This window comes from Centruroides sculpturatus, unplaced genomic scaffold (genome assembly GCF_000671375.1).
Source record: "Centruroides sculpturatus isolate CEXI.00-Female unplaced genomic scaffold, Cexi_2.0 scaffold1009, whole genome shotgun sequence".
In the NCBI taxonomy this organism is placed as follows: Eukaryota; Metazoa; Arthropoda; class Arachnida; order Scorpiones; family Buthidae; genus Centruroides; species Centruroides sculpturatus.
Window position 1 is genome coordinate 219,189 of NW_019385199.1, and position 20,222 is coordinate 239,410.

The 20,222-nt window shown below is 31.7% G+C and overlaps 1 protein-coding gene across 1 annotated transcript in view; it reads left to right on the forward strand.

The window, feature by feature from the left end:
* The first annotated feature begins 379 nt into the window (after window positions 1-379).
* LOC111636043 (kielin/chordin-like protein) overlaps window positions 380-20,222 on the forward strand; it is a 76,812-nt gene continuing 56,969 nt past the window's right edge. The window contains exons 1-9 of the mRNA XM_023381198.1: window positions 380-480; window positions 1,775-1,984; window positions 2,071-2,094; window positions 3,074-3,292; window positions 6,341-6,385; window positions 12,462-12,671; window positions 16,212-16,322; window positions 16,438-16,542; window positions 16,913-17,092. Coding sequence (XP_023236966.1) covers window positions 411-480; window positions 1,775-1,984; window positions 2,071-2,094; window positions 3,074-3,292; window positions 6,341-6,385; window positions 12,462-12,671; window positions 16,212-16,322; window positions 16,438-16,542; window positions 16,913-17,092 — 1,174 coding nt within the window. The 5' untranslated portion in view covers window positions 380-410. The remainder of the gene's footprint in view (window positions 481-1,774; window positions 1,985-2,070; window positions 2,095-3,073; window positions 3,293-6,340; window positions 6,386-12,461; window positions 12,672-16,211; window positions 16,323-16,437; window positions 16,543-16,912; window positions 17,093-20,222) is intronic.

The window sequence follows — 20,222 nt, forward strand, 5'->3', positions numbered from 1 at the left end:
AAATGATTAATATTCAAAAAGTGGTCCTAATGTCTTATGTGCACTTATTTTATTTGTGTCTTGAAGAGAAGTTATAAATGAATATAAACATCCAAACTCAATAGTCAAGCAATTAGTGAATATAATCTGATATAATTTGGCAAGCATTTGAGAAATCATACATTGAAGATGGCCTTAGAAAGGCTGAAAACATTTTGAAGGTTTTTTTTTTAAACTATTAACTGAAGATTAAGGTTAGAAATTACTTTTAACACAAGTAGATAATGATATAAGTTAATTAAATTTAATTGAAACATATTGATGCTGTATTTTTGCCTTGAACAGGCTTGTTTCTGTTTAACTAACCTAGTAATCATAGGTTATCTATTTAGATTCATGGTGATATCATTTTTAATTTAGATACTCAACCCATGCAGTACAGTGGTTATAAATTATTGAGTGCATTTCAGGAAGGAATAAAAACAATAACACACAAACATAGTGAGTGACCTCTATTTTTTGTTTTAGATGATAGAGTAGCTTTAAGAGTTTGTGCTGGTCTTGACTAAACATAGGTGGCACTGTGATGGAAAATTAGGAAACCTTCTTTTCAAAGCATACAGTGACTACACTAAGTACCTTGATATGTTGTAGGAATGTGTGATACTCACTTTGTGTGATACTACAAAGTGAGTAGTGGGAACTGAACATTTACTTCCAGCAAGATGGGGCACCTCTACACTGGGGTTTAATTGTTCAGAACTACCTACAGGAAAAATTTTCTGAATGTTGGATTGGCTGCAGAGGACCAATTTCCTGGCCACCTCAATTTCCCAATGTTACACCATTTTTTTCTTTGGAGATTTGTCAAAGGTAGAGTGTACACAACAGAGGTTTGTGACACTGAAGAACTGAAAAGATAAATTGGTGAAGTCAATGGAGGAATAATTGCTGAAATGCTCTGTAACACATGATGCAAAATTGAATGCTGCCTAGATGTTTTGTGCGCTACACATGGAGCTCATATGGAATTTGTTTAAAGTGTAAAATATTTTATTCAATAACCTATTAAATAAAATAGCAGACATGTGAGTACATTACCACATTATATTTTTATTCCTCCCCAAAATAAGCTTAATAGTTTATAATCACCCTATACAATGTAAAGGTGTATTTCCTATCTCAAGCCATTCACTAGTTCCAATTTTCAAGTAACTAATTACAGGAGCAAGTTATTACTTGCAACAGATAAATGTTGATAATTTAATAATTAAATGTAAGTTTTTATGTTAAATGTTATACTGTCTGCCTACAATAAAAAAGAATATGAATCAGAAAATGCTTATTGGCCTTTAAACTAGCTATGTACCTATAGTTAGAGAATACAATAAATACAATATAATAAATTTTTTTAAAAAGTTTGACTCTCAATAAAAATATTTTGTTTATTGATGCAACAATATATTAAAATTTAGACATTAAGAATATTTTTAGAAAAGAATTATGATTAATATAATTAATTTATTAACAAATATATAATATGTTTGCTTCAGTGTCGCCAATGAATTTTCTGGCTTCTTTAAGTGGCTGAATATAATTCTGTAATATTGATTAATATTTTATAAAATTTAAGCAGTGCTTTCCATTTATTTATTTATTCATTCAGAAATATTACAAAGAAAAAGATTTTTTCCTATCAAAATTATAAGGAATGTGATTAATAAATTAATCTAATTTAAAAAATAAGATAAAAAATATTCCCTGCTTGAAATTAATGGAATATTATTTTTAAAAGTGTGTAGATATCATGGAAAAACTTATGAAATTGGTGAAAGTATCGAATCAGATAATCTTTGTGAGAGATGCCGATGTTCTTCTTTAACATCCGAAGAAGCAACTATACAATGTATTAGTATCGAATGTCCCTCTGATCTTGGTGTTCCTGTAAAAGAAGGTTGTTACTATGGTTACAATTTTTCTCGTTGTTGTCCACAGGAAATATGTCGTAAGTTTTAATTTTCAAACTTAAAGTTAATATTTGACAATTTTTAAGATTATGTATTTATTAATTTACAATCTTTTAAATTTTAGCTACAGAAGAGGAAAGTGACAACTGTAAGTATATAGATTTTTATTTATTCAAGGACTTTTAAATTATATTAATTAATGTAGATAACAATAATATTTATTAATTTATAAATATTAAAACATCGTTAAAAGCTGGAAAACAATCAACTCACAGACTTCTATATATATATACCAGCAAGTACATTTATTGTAAGAACCAACATTTTTGATCCCTTTCAGAGACTTTTATCAGGTTATTGTACATTTCCATAAATAAAATGTGATTAATTGAAAAAATTCTAATTGGAACATTCTATACAAAATGTAATGATATTCAAATTAAATTGTAACAATCAAAATTACAAAATATGTAAAAAAAATATATCAGTAATAATAAAATGTAATTATATTAATTAAAATATCTATAACTGTCAGGCAGATAATAGTAAGGGCTTATCACACCAATGATAATGGGCACAAATGCTCAGGGATCAAAGTAAAAACATTTAATAAAACATAAAGGGGTGTACAATAAGATGATTACATAAGTATGCAAACTGAAAAATCCAAAATGCATTTCAGACTATTTTCCAATAGAAAACAGTCCCTCATCAGTTGGTATTAACTAAAGGTTTTAGTATACTTAAAAATTATACAAGTTGAAAAAATATAATTAAACTAAAAACTGTGCCTAAAGCTATATAATATAAAGATGAAAACGTCACCATGTCTGTATGAACAGTAAGCATTATCAATGTGGACAGGAGTAGTAATTCTTCATAACGTTGCATGGTAGTGTGACGTACAGGGTGCTGATACAAATCCAGTTATGTGTTAGATAAATTATGTNGGGCCCCAAATATTAATAATTATATATTACATGGGACATACAGGAGTTGCAAAATTAGTTAATATGCAAATTTGCTAATTTTCTACTGTTTGTACTTAATGATGATTATTTATGTGAATATTTTTATATTCTTTGTTTATAGTAAATTTTTATTTTAATATCTGGTATTTTATACAGTATTTCAGTGTGAATGTGATGGCAAAAAATATAAATTAGGGGAACGAATAGATCAGAAAGAAAATCCATGCTTGGAATGTTTGTGCACTGAGAACTGGAATGGTGTCAGTGAAGCCAGTTGCAAACCTATTCAGTGTAACACGAATGAACCTTATGTAGAAAAAGGGTGTATTCCTGTTTATTATGAGACTGGCTGCTGTCCTATGAAATTTTATTGCCGTAAGATTTTTAATATTTATTATAAAATAATGTAGCAAATTTTTACAAACATTAAATTTAATTTCATTATTTTTAAATGTTAAACTAGTTATATCAATTAAATTAAAAGCTACTGTTTTAAATTTTATAAATAATACTAATAGATTATCAGGGTATCCATCAGTCTTTGGTATGCATGGGAGATATTCTTCTCTTTAGCACAAATTAGTAAGGGAAATTTCAAAAAAGTTGAGGAAACGTTCAATTATATTAAAAAAAATTCATGAGAATGTTAAATTGTTACACCCTAATACATTAAACGTTAATCTAAATATATGAAACTACTTGTCCTAACTGACTGACTGACTTACTAACTGAGTGATTGATTCATCATCATCCAGAGCAAACCGCTGAACCTAACAAGTGAAATTTGGTACACAGTTAGGTACATCATAAAAACACACTAAAAAGGGATTTTTGGAAATTCCCCCGCAGGGGGAGAGTAGAAGATTAAAGCTTAACCTGAAGAACAGCTTCTACTGTACTATTTTAGATGCAATTTTTTGTTTTCAACAACTTACTAATCGAACCGATATGCAATAACAAATTCAAATTTAAAACAGTTTGAACATTTGGTTAAAAAATCGAAATATATAAAAATATTTATAACAATGTCTAAAATGTTATCAATGTAATACACCTAAGTACTCAATGAAGACTAATTACTCAATGAAGACTTCTAAGTACTCAATGAAGACTAAACGTCTTCATTGAGTACTTAGGTGTATTACATTGATAACATTTTAGACATTGTTATAAATATTTTTATATATTTCGATTTTTTAACCAAATGTTCAAACTGTTTTAAATTTGAATTTGTTATTGCGTATCGGTTCAATTATAGAATGATTGTAAACGTTCCAGAAAATTGATCAAATTGAAAATAGTTTGTTTGATTCTCAGCAATTCTCATCATTCTCGGTGGTAGGTGTTATATAACAATTACTATGGTTGTTGAAATACTGAATATAAATGGGGTTTGCTTGCAAAATCTGCATGGATGAAGTCGTAGGTAGCAGTTAGTACAGTATATGCATAGAGTATTAATGTTTGAAATGCTGTAAATCTAGGAGTAATAGAGATTTATGAGATGAGCATTGTTTTATGAAGCAACCTAGGGTTGGAAACAAAATTGGCAGAACTATGGCATGCAAAACATTTGGACATACCTGTCTGATAGGCAACTGTCATTTTGTGCCTACAGTTACCTTCTCTATCTTATAGTGTATGTGTTTTGCGATAATGAATACTGGATATATACAGGATAGTGAATGAAACTTTATTTGATATTTTTCTATGTTACAACAAATATTTGAAGTGGTAACTATCAACTTTGTTACATAGAATACAATGACAAATTATGTTTTGTTGTTATGTATTTGGACTTTTGGGATATGAGTGGGTGGCAATGGGGATTAGGGATGAGAGAGGGTGCGACAACAACAGCTATGTGGAAAAACAACAATTTTCAGTTCCTGCAACTCAGTGATAACATTTATTATTCCTGTATGCTCAAATTACTCTAATAAAGAATATTATAATTCCTAAATGTGACTGTGTTGGTGATAGTCAAGTGTGGCAGATACACAACAGTTGTACTCTTGTGACAAGTGCTTGTTTCTTCTGATAGTATGAAATGCTGAAATGATACAGATGAACAGTTCTTTTTTTGATTTCACTGGTGTTTCATACACCATACTGTACTCTTTTCTACATATCTCCAGAAAAAGAAGTTGGGAGGTTAGTTCAAATTTTCTGCATGTTGTAGTTCTGCCATTTCTTGACAGCTAATTTATGACCCTAGATTGCTTCATAGAAAATATTCAACCTCTACTATGTACTATCCTTTAAATTTATAGTGCATCAAACATTAACATCCCATATACAGGGTGGTCTATTTATAACGTCCCTGACAAATATCTTGTAAAACATGTTCAATTAAAAAAAATGATCAGAATAAAAGTTGAGTATTTTTGGGGGTCTTTTCAATTTCATAAAAATTAAGCCATCCCCTTTCCCCTGTAAGAAGGGGCATGGATCAATTTTAGAATTTTAAATGGGACACTGTTTATTTTCTTTTTATATTTTTGGATTTTCAATTAAAAAATAATAAAGTTGCCCCCTGTCTCCTTACAGCAGGTAGGAATGGCTTAATTTTTATGGAATTGAAAATGCCCCTTGAAAATATAATTTTTATTTTAATAGATTTTTTAATTGGACACACATTTTATGAGATATTTATCAGGGACGTTATAAGTGAATCAGTGAATCACACTGTATATATTGAATAAAGGAATAGCATCAAAAAATGTTACAGTCACAATATATGATATATAATCTAGATTCTGCCAATCATATACAGAAAGTTTACTATTATCCTAGTATAGTTTAGTATGTATATGTATATACTGTCTTATTATATATTAAATTTTCTGAATAATTTTTACTATAAAATGCACATGGTAGCATTAGACAGGCATTAAGTTTATATCAATATTATATATATTTAAAATGAATCATAAAAGTATTGATATGTTGGAAATTCATACATTGATAGATTATTCAGTATGCAAACTAACCATTTGATGGAAGTTCTTAAGCTTAAGGGGCCCCAAATATTAATAATTATATATTACATGGGACATACAGGAGTTGCAAAATTAGTTAATATGCAAATTTGCTAATTTTCTACTGTTTGTACAGATAGGTCTTAAGTAGATCTCATTGCAAAAATACATTTGCTTGATAGGAAAAATTAGTAGTTTATTATCTTGTAGAAAATACAAGAGTTTAGGAATTAAATGTTATTTTTTCACAATTTCCATAATTAGTTAATTGTTATAGTTGGAAGATCAAGGATTAAATCTCAAGGGAAAAGTAAGTTCTTAACTTCATGTAATGAAATATTTTAGTTTTTATTATATATTTATTTCTATTTTGGCATTTGATAAATTAATTATTCACATTTGGTTTGGTTAACATTTTAATTTTATTCATTTCTTTCTCCAGCAACATCAGCTAAACAACAAACTGGTCAAAAAAGTCTGTTAGAAGGTATGAAAGTTAATTATTGTGTAGAAAATTTAGTATAATTTGTTTGAAAATTTATTTTTTTCACTATGTCATTACTTAGAATTATGATCTTTAACACTTACTGATACTTTCAGATAACTGTGCTTAAAAGCAGTCATCTGAAAGTATCAATAACTGTTAAAGACAACAATTCATCATCAAAAAATAAATGTTGAATATTAAAACATTTTCTCATTTGATCCAAGATATATGTATTGAGAGTTTTACATAAATATTATATTGTAGCCTATACTTCCTTCTAAATGATAGTTAAATATAAATTACTAGATATTAGAAATACAGTAAATTGTCAATTTAATGGATCTTCACATTACAAATTTTAAGTTTAATGGATGAAAAATGTCTTCCCTAAAGGGAATAACTATAAAACGTTTTCTTTTATTATCCAGTAGAACATGTTAAAAGATATTGGGTCAATGAATCAATGAGTATAGATTACTTAATGTACATTATAAGTACAGATTAAATATGATTATATGTTATAACATTTTAATATATCTTACCTGTTATAAATTCATTATTAATTAACATATGTTTTTAAAGTACATTCAATTTAATAGACTTTTGATAATAATGGACACCTCTTTTAACCAATTAGTTTGTTAAATCAAGGATTTACTGTATTAAAGGTCTTTTAAGATTTTTCCTATTTAAAATAATAAAAATTCAGTTGTACGTTTTATAACTTGTCTAACAATTTACTCACAAAACTATTATTTTTGTTTTTAGTGAAAGCTTATTACAAAAAAGTATTTCCATATTTTCTATGTATTTTTTCATGCTAGATCATTATTATGTATAAGGACCTTGAATAAGTTCTTGCTGTTTTCGAACAGATGGCGTTACCAGAACCACGTGTGTTTATTTTTAGATGGTGACACATCTGTAAGGAAGTACAATAAGCGACCTTGAAATTCAGTATACGTCATTTCACCAAAGTGTAAACAACTTATTTTTTCATTGTGTTAAACATGTCTAGTTTCGTGCTAAAAAAAGAGTATTTGCGGGGAATTTTATTGCACTATTTTATTCAAAAAAAATCTGCAGCTGAAGCACACAGAATTCTTGTTGAGACTTACGGCGACCATGCTCTGTCGGAAACAACATGCAGAGATTGGTTTAGACGCTTCAAAAATAATGATTTTGATGTTGAAGATAAAGAACGATCTGGTGCACCAAAAAAGTTTGAAGACAAGGAATTAGAGGCATTACTTCATGAAGACTCATGTCAGACGCTAGCTGAACTTGCAGAATCATTAGGAGTTGATCACACAACAGTTTCGAAACGTTTAAAAGGATTAGGAATGATTCAAAAGCAAGGACATTGGGTGCCGTACGAGTTGAAGCCGAGAGATGTCGAACGGCGTCTTTTCACATGTGAACAGCTGCTTCAACGGCAGAAAAGGAAAGGTTTTCTGCATCGTATCGTGACAGGTGACGAAAAATGGATACACTACGATAACCCTAAGCGTAGAAAATCGTGGGGTAAGCCCGGTCATGCATCAACATCGTCAGCAAGGCCGAATATCCATGGTTCGAAGCTTCTGCTCTGCATTTGGTGGGATCAGCTAGGTGTAGTTTATTACGAGCTGCTCAAACCAAACGAAACTATCACGGGAGATCGCTATCGACTACAATTGATGCGTTTGAGCCAAGCATTGAAGGAAAAACGGCCGCTATATGAGCAGAGACACGACAAAGTGATTTTGCAACATGACAATGCTCGGCCACATGTTGCACAACCGGTGAAAACGTACTTGGAAACGCTTAAATGGGAAGTCCTACCCCACCCGCCATATTCACCAGACATCGCCCCTTCCGATTATCACTTGTTCCGATCGATGTCACATGGCCTGGCTGAGCAGCACTTTCGTTCTTATGAAGATGCCAAAAAATGGGTTGATTCTTGGATAGCCTCAAAAAACGTGTCGTTTTTCCGACATGGAATTCAAATGCTGCTAGAATGATAGGAGAAAGTAGTGGCTAGCGACGGACAATACTTTCAGTGATGTGTTTATTATGACTTTTTTTAAATAAAGTGTTAATTTTCACAAAAAAACAGCGAGAACTTATTCAAGGTCCTTATAATTATTGGATACTTCAGATACATACATATGTGCATACTTACAACTTATGTAAGATCATGTGTGTATGCATATATAGCAAACAACTTGCACATTAATAATTTTTAAAGTTATGCAGTTCTTTAACCAAATATAGGGCTGCTTTAAATTGACTACAAGAATGCATTAAAGACAGCAATCTTTAGTATAGCTACTGTATTTGTAATCTTTTTGGAATTCTCAAGGAAAAAATATTTTAAAAAAAATGTTACATATCTCATTTTAAACCCATCTTTCATATTGATGTATTGAGATTATATTAATGTACTCATTACGATAAAAATTAATGCACCAAGGAGTTGTCAGAATCAAACAAAATTGTACGTGTGTGAATGTAACAGTGATAAAAGTAAATTATTACGAAATGAGAGCAAAAGGATACTTCATTGCAGGAAAAATTAGAAATGAAAGAAGGATCTAGTACCCTGTTGGGCCACCTCTAGTGTGAATATCTGATGTGATACGAGTGGGCATGGAGGCATACAGGTGCTGTATGGTGTCCTGCAACATCTCGGTCTACAGTTTCTGCAAGCAGTCCTCTAGTTTGGCCAAACTCCTAGGCTGGCCAGCTTGGGGGGTCCCAGATGATTCAAAACATGCTTGATCTAGGTCATATCAGGGGACTGGGCAGGCCAGGGAAGTATGGCAATGTGGTGGAGGCAGACCTGTGGCACGCTTGTGTGTGGATGTCACTAGCCTACTACTTAGCTGTTGTGGTCCCTTGGATCTCTATTAGAGGTCTATTAGAGGCTGTTGTATATGATGGCACCCCAGACCATCACACCAGCTGTGATGGCAGTGTGTCAGTCCAAAACTTAGGCAGGATTGTGTGATCACCACGGGGCCTCCAGACACAAACACGGCTGTTGTCAGTGCCCAAACTGAATTTGGAGTAGGTGACCCTGTTCCATTCCATTGCAGTCCAATCTCGTTGGAGCAACATCACTCCAAATGGAGGCAATGGTGGGTGGCTGTCTATGACAGCATAAGAAAAGACTGCTGTGATAGCAAATGTTCCTCATCCAAGCACCTTGAAATGGTACAGACAGACACAGGGATCAACATCAGTGTCCTGATGGTGGACAATGACACAGTTGGCTGTGTCATTGCCAATGAGCATGCACACAGTTGGCTTTGTGCTTGCTCATTGGAAGACCAGGCAGTCCTCTTGGCTAGTGGTCTCTCAAGAGCACTGTGTGTGCAATTTCTCTCTTTTCCACTTGTCCCAATACCACCTCATAGTGTTGTCAGAATGGTCTAGGTGGGCAGGCTATTCAGTGAGATGACTATCCAACTTCTCTCAACCCAATGCATTTCCCTCTCAAACTCAGTTAGTTGTTCATATGGACTTTGATTGCAATGTAAAGGCATCTTAGTGATGCGGCATCCCTCTGCAACAGGTAAACTACAGACAGGATGCCTCTTTACACTTTTTTTATAGGCCAAGGGGGTCGCACTTTAATGCCCTCTGTTGGTATTATGCAATGAGCCATCTTGCTATAACTCTAATATATTTAAAAAGGTATATTTATGTATATAAATATATTTTAATCAATCTCCTGAAATTTATAAATACAGTAGACCCCCCTATAAAACGGGTTCCTATAATTACGATTCTTATAAGACAGTGAAAAAATTGCGACGGTATCTGTATAAAACGGTAAAAATAACTCCTATAATTACGTAAAATGTCATCGGGCAGCCAAACTACTTTCCGCTGTCCAGTGCCACGCTACGGAGAGATTACTATCGTCTGTACAGTATTATATATAAATTATATATAAATTAGGTACTGTACATATAATTATATATTAATTATATATAAATTAGGTACTGTATATATAATTATATATTAACTTAATTTATTGTAACTTTATTATAATTATATATATACTTTCTGCCACCTGGCAACACGCTACGGAGATTTTAGGCTAGTAAGTTCAGTTTATTATCATCTGTACAGTATGTAAATTAGGTACCGTAAGTCTAATACAGCACTAATTTTATACATTTCTTGTGAAAGAAACACTTCTTATTCAACGGCCATAAAAATTATTTATATTAATGATGTCTCCAAAGTTCAACGAAGTTTTCGCAGAAAAATAAGTTATCAGAAATCGGCCGCGGTTTGGTGTGCTGCTCCGCGACGAAAACAAGCTTGAGCAATGGCAATGTCAAATGGTGCACACTCGGTAAGTAATCCTACAATTTTTTGTTTATAGCGTAGTTTATATGGATTATTCCCCAAAAAATATATGTATTTTGGAAATGTTGAGTCGGATTAGTCTAGAATCGATTAATTTTATGGAAGAAAACCTTTCAATCAGACGTAGTCCGTAAACTTCACACCTGTTGGGCTATGATTGGCAAGGACTCATAAGAAATCGATTCATAAAGAATGGAACGTATCTACTGTCTTATAGTGGGGTCGACTGTATAACTCTAATCATTTTCATATCTACTTGAGACTTAGCTACATGCCAAGTTTCACAGCAATATGACAACGCCTTCTTGATGTGCTAATTTTTATGGCAATGAGTGTATATTCAATATCTACAAGGGTTAATCAGAAAGTAAGAATACACTATTAATATAAGTTTACTCTGTAATGTTTTTTTCTAAATAACATTTCTCACTGGACAGCAAAGCAATAGTCTGTTTTTCTATATATTCACTTTATAGTAGTCAAGTATTATCTGTTGATTAATGTTTTTGAAGCCTCTTTGTTTTTTCAGAGGAATTTCAGTTTAAATTTTAAGTTAGAATGTGCTCTGAAAAAACTGTTACATCATATTTTAAAATTTAATTGCATTTTAACATAATATGTTCTTGTTAAAATTTGCAAGATATAATGCAAATTTGAGGACTTTAATTTTAATGAATTGACAGTTGCTTGCACTTATGTGTTAGGAATTGACAGTTGCTAAAATGCTTTTTCACAAGGCAGAAAGATGAAAATCATGTAGTGCCAAGTCTAGTCTGTACAATGAATGTTTGACAGTTGCCATCCAGTTTGTTACAATAACCCCATTGACTTGAGCTATATATGATCTTGCATTGTCTTGCAGAAGCACAATATCCTAAAAAAGACATCTTGGTATATTTCCATGTAATGGGTCTATACAGGACACCTACAGGATTTTGTTTCAGGGGATGCAGTACATATACAATTTAGATAATTAACCAACCAAAGGCTTAAAGGAATGATACCATTTTGTCACACATGGATAGTTACTTAAGTGTAATGATTATTAAAATAAATTTATTCTTCCAAGCTATCTTTGTTTTTGAAAAGTACAAGACAATTGCACTTGTTGGTTTCTTCCTGTGGGTGCCCATCACTCCTGTAACTGCAATCCAGTGTTGTATTTATAAGGACCAAGGATGAACAATGTTTTGTGTATAGAAATCATAGATTCTAAGACTAGACTTTCTCTTGAGAATCTCAGAAGAATGTCTAGAAGAGATACTATATTTAAAATCTCTTAACTGCACATCCATGATGAACAGTTGCCTGACAGATATTTGTCTGCTAGCCCAAGCATCAACTTAAGTAATGATGGCAGAATATCTTTTTTAAAAAATATTTGTTACATAATCTTACTTTCCCAATCAATCCTTATATATATATATATATAAAATCATATCAACTTCCTGAAACCTGATGTATAGATACTAAGCCAAACAATTGCTGTAATTATCTAAATTATTAATTTTAATTAATAATTTAGATAAGAGATGACACCTAATGTATACCTCTAGTACCTCTAGTAGTGATTTCTAATTATTAATTATAGCATATTAACTTAATAGCCTGAGTAATTATGGAAATTGTTTGGCTTAATCTTTGTATATTTAATCTTTCATGAATGTTTAATATTTGATATTCATTTATGACAATTTTCTTATTTTAGATAATCAATGCTCTTTTGATGGTAAAACTTACAACATAGGAGAAAAATTTATTTTAAAACCTGCTGATAAATGTGTGACATGTGAATGTTCCACGCCACCAGATATAATGTGTATACACAAAGCTTGTCCTTCTCCACCATCTTATGAGTTTTGTTATTTCGTTCAAGATCCAGATAAATGTTGTTTGGAATATAATTGTACAAAAGAAGGTAATACATTTGTAGAAATTATCATATTTACTTATTTATAGTAATATTTTTACTGTATAATTTGATAGGTTAAATCTACTTTATACATATATATCAGTAAGTTGTTGTAATTTGCGTATATTCTTCTGTGATTATCAGCTAAGAGCACCCCTGTCAGTCAGGACTCTGACACCACCTATATATTTGACTTCAGGGATATAGGAAACCAGTTTGAATGATTTTTGGCACACGTTTTTCAATGCACAAGAGTGAGCATCATATGTGGGACTTGGATGGATGGAGGAGGGAAGTAAGAAAGACTGGAAAACCCAGAAGTGATGCACTCAACACCAAAATTTTTCTAAAACAAACTACGTTTATTGACGGGAGTATATTTTGCTATGATTATACAAAATAAAAATAAATTCTAAATTACGTAAATACACCTGACAATAAAATGGCATACTTATCAATGGTACATTTATCAAATCTCTACATCAAAGCTATCTTAACAACACAGTTCTACTGCCCATGAAAAAGAGGGTTTGCATTAGGTTGCATGTAGATTACCTTCAGTAATAAGTGATGTTTTCAGGGCAACTATTTTTCTTGAATGTAAAATTCTCTATTTCTTCTCCATTTCTATCGGTCTTCTATTTCTTTCTGGGCAGTGGTTATTAGGTCAAAGGGTGACTTTTGTAGTGGTTGGAATAGTTGAGTAGCAACGGGACTGGACTAGAACTAGTCGATTGAACTAGACTGAAGGATGACCATCAAACTATAAATGGGAGAGACCGTGAGTCTCCTCTTTTGGCAGAACTAGTTGACCTAGTTGACCTTTTGGTGGTCCTTTTATACCTTTCCCTACTCTCTCTGGGTCAAAACATGACCAAAAAAGATAAAATCAAATGGAAGAACAAATCATTATCAATCTTAAATTTTCTCTTTATTTTCTGTATGAGTCATCTCTCCAGGAAGTGTTATCTTTGTCAAGATATGGTTACTTCCTGGTTGCTTTTTCTTAAAATTTTCTCTTTTGTTAACATTTTGTTTAAATAAATTATTAAAATATTAAATTTTTTATAAAAACTATAGCCCAGGATCTCACACTTCTATTTATATTTACATTTTCGCTGATCAGCTTATTGTAACTAATAATATAAAAGTTGCAAATTTTTAGAATATATTTGTTTAAAATTGAGTTATAGATTGCATTTTGTTAATCATTAATTTGTCTCACATTGTTTATATGTTAATTGTACATTAAATTACTTAAAAATTAATTTGAAAAGTATAAATTTACCAAACAGTTTCTAAAACTATACTAGATTTAGAAACAATATAATTTCAAATTTAGAAACATTTTTATACCAAAGTTTCTAAATCTGGTTTCAAGTTAATAAAGTTTCTAAATTTATTAAAAATTACATAATNAAATGGGTTCTAAAACTGATTGAGCTTTGGTTATTTTTAAAAATTTATTTATTGAACTATAAATTTGTGATATTATATTGACATTTTAATAAAATTGCTCTATTCAAAGATTGATTCTAAAATCAAATGTTAAGAGACAAAACCAAGAATAGATCCCAGAAATTGAGTCAGGTCACTCAGTCTATGGTGGAGGATACTGAGGAAACAATGAAAAGTGTTATATTGCAGAATAGTTGAATTTGAATTTCACAGAATGACAGATTCAAATTTGATGAGAAACTCCAATTGAAACTGTCATTAACTGGAGTTCACAGGTAATCTGACTCATATTGTGCCCTCCCTTTCTAACCACTCAGCCAATTTTACTACTAAAATTCATCCATAATGAACGAATCTGAAACAGTCTTATGGCAGAGTCGATTTTTTATTAGATGCTGCTCATCCACCTCATTATGCAAAACATTACAGGACTTCCTTCTGGTGGTGACACAAATGAAAAATACAATATACATTTGATAAAATTGCCAGGACTATAATTGTAAAATTAAACTGTATATTAATTTTAGTAATATATAGTTTATTCTCATATTTTCACTGGTCAAGTTTAGTTTTAATGTTCTTTGTCACAAATAGCAGCTTAATTAGAGTTGTGTAATGACAACAAGATAGAAAACAGGAAAATAAAATTACGTTGACAAAGTCCCAGGGGTTGCATATTGAGGGCTGCTGTATGCCACAGGCAGCTGGGTTGCTCATAATTCATTAGATTATTAATAGAGGAAAGTTTATTGTAGAGTAAGGATTTGTATAAATATCAGCAACAAAAAATAACCAATATTAAAGTGAAATTTCTTTGCTGCTCATTTATGATGACAAAAACACATCATTGAAATTATTATATCATCTACATCCATTACTGGCTCTCTTCCCATCCTTATAACACCAGGCATGTGTTCTGGATGGCAGTTATTGCAATGTGTAACATATTATTGTTTCTAATGCTGTATCTTAAGATATTCAAGTTTTCAGTGAACTAATTTTGAAAAATAAAATGTTTATTCTTTTTATTTCACTAATTTGAACAAAAACAGTACAAAAAAAGATTAAATTTTACAAAAGTGTTTAATCATTAATATTGACTAAGACAAATGTAGAAAGAACTCAAAGTAAGCTCAAATTTGAGCAAGTGAGCCACCCAAGAAGGTGTTTGATTTTACAATGAGAAAACACAAAGAAATTCACTTAAATACAAGGGCTCAGCACACATTCTTCCTTGATTTTATTTTAAAGATACAAATGAAGTACAGTATAATTATAATTAAAGTAGCCCTATTCAACACTGTGTGGAAGGCTATGTAGTATTCCAAACTCAACCAAATTTGTAGGCTAAGTTTTCTAGCCATGCAGAAAAGATTCAGTTTCAAAACTCACCATTATGAGACTTCTGGCACTGAAACAGCAACTAAACCTTGGCACAGTTTCTTAAGGTGTCATAGATCTCAAACACATTTGCAGCATTGGTATTGTTTTTATTAAATATGTGAGAATTAAAATGTTATAAGTAAATCTCATTTTTTTTTTTATAAATCAGTCAATGACAAAAACTTTTCAAACTTAATCCTAACATAAGTCACCCTCTTGCAACATTGACTTTCTAACAAGGCGTGTGTAATGTTAAGGTTTGTGCAGGCCAACTTCTCTGATCTGATTATGCTGCACATACCTGAAACTCACAAACAATTTTACCAGAAATATGTTTGTGCTGTCATGATCATCACTGCTGATCTGCAATAATAATAATGTTATTAGATAGTTTTATATCCAGAAATTGACTTTAGCGTGTGTACGTTATGCATATTTTTTTGCCACTCTTAGCACCTCATCCCATGATTACTTTTGGAACAAAATTATTTTCCACAGAAATCTCTTCTGCATGTTTGGAAACATCAGTATACAAAATGTGAATTGCTACAAATCCTTCCAGACAGCATTGAATGGGGTACCTTAGTTATGATCACCTGGTTTAAAACTAAATTAAAGCAAATGATAATTAAATTAAACTGTAATTAAACAATTTATTAGAATTTTGCAAAAGAAACGATATTTAATTTTATTATTTTCCCTTAGCTGAATCCCTTCTATCTTCAGTTTCTGATTTCACAGTTCATCACAGTGGTGATTGGATACTATTAAGACTGAGAGAATCTCCTCAACATAGTGTTTCAGCTGAAAAAAGGGGTATATTTTTTAACTATTTATTCAAAATTAGAATTTTTTAATGAGGACTTAGATGATTGGCCCTTTCACTTATTACTAAATATTGTTATTAACATTTTGTTAAAACTACAAACAGAAAAGAAGTGCGATACTCCTCAGTGTCCAGATGGCTGTGTAATTGAAGAAAGTAAATCAGAAGATGTGTGTCCAGGATGTCGTTGCCACATATTTACTAGCCCTCGTGAGTGTTGAGTATAAAATTTTAATTATATCATCATTATTTTCAGACATATTTTATAATTCATAAAGCATTATTTGTGAAACTTAAATTAAGAGCTAATGCAAGATGTAAATTTTATATTAATTTTTAATTTTTGCAGTTTATTTAATACTTATGTTATTAGACTAATACAAATTAAATTAGTTAAAATAATAATTCTAAAAAAAGGTATATTTCTAGAGATAAACAAGTTAAAAATTATTCTCTGCTATCTGACTTCAAGAAATTTAACACAGAGATGGGTCACAATTTAATTTTAATATTTATTTCTTACTATATTTTCCAAATTTTTAATTTCTAATTTTATAATTTTACAAATTAAATGTTTCAGCTAAATTTGAGGCGAATTGTCCATTAATAAATTGTGTTGGGCCATATTGTACGGCATACAAGGATAAAAATGGCTGCGCTCGTTGCATGTGTGCTCCTCTTTGTCCACCCATTTCTTGCAATCCCAACTGTGAAATTGCACGTGATGAAGCTACCAATTGTCCTATTTGTAAATGTGCAGGTAGGTTAAACACGTTAAAAATATTTATATCGGGCTAATAATTAATACAATTATTTCTGTTTCATTATTTTCACTAGTAACTTTTATTTAATTAACTATTAAATTATTAGAATACTAATTTGAAATATATATATATGACTGACTGCACACAATTCAGCATCATATTGTCCACAACAGTAAGTGCAGCAAGAAGACAAGCGACCAAGTTGCTTTCTGTAGTTTTCAACAGTCACAACCTGTGGTCAGAGTCCAATCCTTGTGCAATCCACCCACAGACATATCAAGTCCACTGGTCTGTAAATGTGTGGGGAAGCATACTGGGCAGTTGCATTATTGGATTGTATCTGCTGCCTCAATGGCTCATGAGACATTCATACTTGGTATTTCTCCATAATGTACTAACTGATTTCCTTGATGACATACTCTTATTGGCAAAAGTGACTTATGGTTTCAGCATGATGAAGAGAAATGTGAGAGGAACATCAGCACATTTCTGCTCTCCTGTACATGATTGGTTGGATATGGAATATCCAGGTTTCTGGATTTGACATGGGGATTCAGTTGTGTGGTGGCAGTTGTGGGACCATTTGAAGGAATTGGTATATTGAACCTCAGTTACTACAGAGAGCAATTTGGTTGCTTGTCTTCATGCTACATTCACTTTTGATGCTGAATTATGTTCAGTCAGCCCTTCAACAGTGTACGCATGCATGTCTTGATATGTGCAGTGGTCATTTTGAGCATCTTCCCATGTAAACATAATGGCATTTGCAAGTGCAGATGTTCATATTTCCAATAATGCTTATTTTCCATGCACTGGATGTGATGTCATACTTTTTCTTTCACATTTTTCTTGAAAACTATGGGTCTTGGAGGTATGATTCTTGGGTCATTTTTTTGTACTCTGGGCAAGGATTCTCACTCTGCAGAGTTTGTGGTCTTGACAAGATACCCTGTATATGATGTTATGATAAAATCCTTTACACCTACATAAGTGACAAGTGCAGGTAGTTCACCAAATGTTTCCAAAAGCCAGATTACTTGGTAAACACTTCAAAAACTTATTTTAACACAAGCAGAGTTTAATTTTCATATGGACAAACATTTTCAACCTAATTATAAGTTGTCTTCAGGTTTTAAACCTTTTGTTCTGTTTTGAAACTTGATGGAGAAAGATATATTTCAAACTTAGAAATGATAGTGAAATTCAAAATCGTGTTTGATGTTTTTATTGATAGTATAAATATTTATATATTTAATCAATTTTATATACATACTAGCTATTACCCGCAGCTTCGCTCGTGCAGATTTTGCAAGCAAACCCTATTTAATTTCAATATTTCAACAACCATAGTAATTGTTATATAACACCTACCACTGAGAATGATAAGAATTGCTGAGAATCAAACAAGCTGTTTTTAATTTGATGAATTTTCTAGAACGTTTACAATCGTTCTATAATCGAACCAATATGCAAAAAGAAATTCGAATTTAAAACGGTTCGAATATTTGGTTAAAAAATTGAAATATATAAAAAAATATTTATAACAATGTCTGAAATGTTATCAATTTAATACTCGTAATTACTCAATGAAGACTAAACATAATTAAAGACAAAAAAATTGCATCTAAAATAATACAGTAGAAGCCATTCTTCAGGTTAAGCCTTAATGCTCTCCCTTTCCCCCTGTAGGAGCATTTTGAAAAATCCCTTCTTAGTGTGCGTTTTCATGATGTACCCTAACTGTGTGCCAAATTTCACCTCTAGGTTCTGGAACTTTCTAGAAAAAACTGGAACATTCTCATTGAAGCGTCACACATTTTCGAAGTCAACCACTTTCAAACCCCATATCTCCCGCACCCTTATAGCTATCGAGACGCAACCACCATAGTGCACGATGGGAGACTTGGGGCTACTACCACACACAAACACCATTCATGTGCGATGTATGGTTTTGGCTGCAAAGTGACATACAGGCACAAGCATATCCATTTTTATATATATATATATATATAGATTTATAAAATTAAATAGATGTTACATAAATTTGGCATGCATTTTCTTAATTGATGAAATTCATTTTCTTGGTTTCTGTTTGGATAATCATAAAATGTTACCATACACTTGAAATCATCCCCTCTTCCTTAAAATTGATGCATTCCTCTCACAATTTCACTTTGTAAACCTCCAGGGCTTCAATCACTTTAGCATGCTCTGACTGTGTCTGATGAGACTAGCTTGTTCCAAGTTTGCTTTCATTCTTGTTTTGGAGGCATATGTGGATAGAGCAGTGGTTTGTTTCTTGAGGCAGGCATTAGGTGCCATCCCTTATTAAATTAATACGGTGGGTGATTGGTTAACGAACAGTTCGGATAGTGAACAAAGTCTGGAATGGATTATGTTCATTAACTGATTACCCACTGTATTTATGAATAATTTAGAATATTCTGAAAGAAAAGAATTGGCCCAAAGTGGGACTTAAACCTGCAACTCCCACTTACTGTGCAGGTGTGTTGCCAGTTATTCTCCCTGAACCTCTGGTTTGTTTCTTCTTTTCTATGTCATGTTTGTGTTCTACAATTCATTTTGTCAGTGATCTGTTAGTGTATCCAATATATACTAGAACTTGATCGAATCTTTTATTAACTGCTGGGACCTTGTACACTCCCAGTAAATGTAAATTTATTTTCATTTGGAAATCATACATTTCCACATAAGGACTATGTAACAAACCTACTTAGAAATCACAGATACAGTAGTACCTCGGTATACGTTTGCTTTAGAATACGTCCAGTTTGGAATACGTCCTGTTTGGACAAAACAAATTTTGCTCGGTATACGACTTAATTCAATTATACGCGCCATCAACAAATAAGTAGCACTATCAGTGTACTAGACCAGACTAGACATTTGCGGTGCCACGGTTTATAACTTTGTTAAATTTCTTCTGATTTTAATTTGTAAGTAAAATTTTATTATTTTTATTAATCATGAATTGCAAAAAGGCAAATGAAAAGCAACAGAAAACTAAAAAAATGACTAGAATCACAATGGAACTGAAAAAAGAGATCGTTGAGAAATATGAAGGTGGTATGCGTGTTTGAGATTTAACTGTTGCATACCATATTC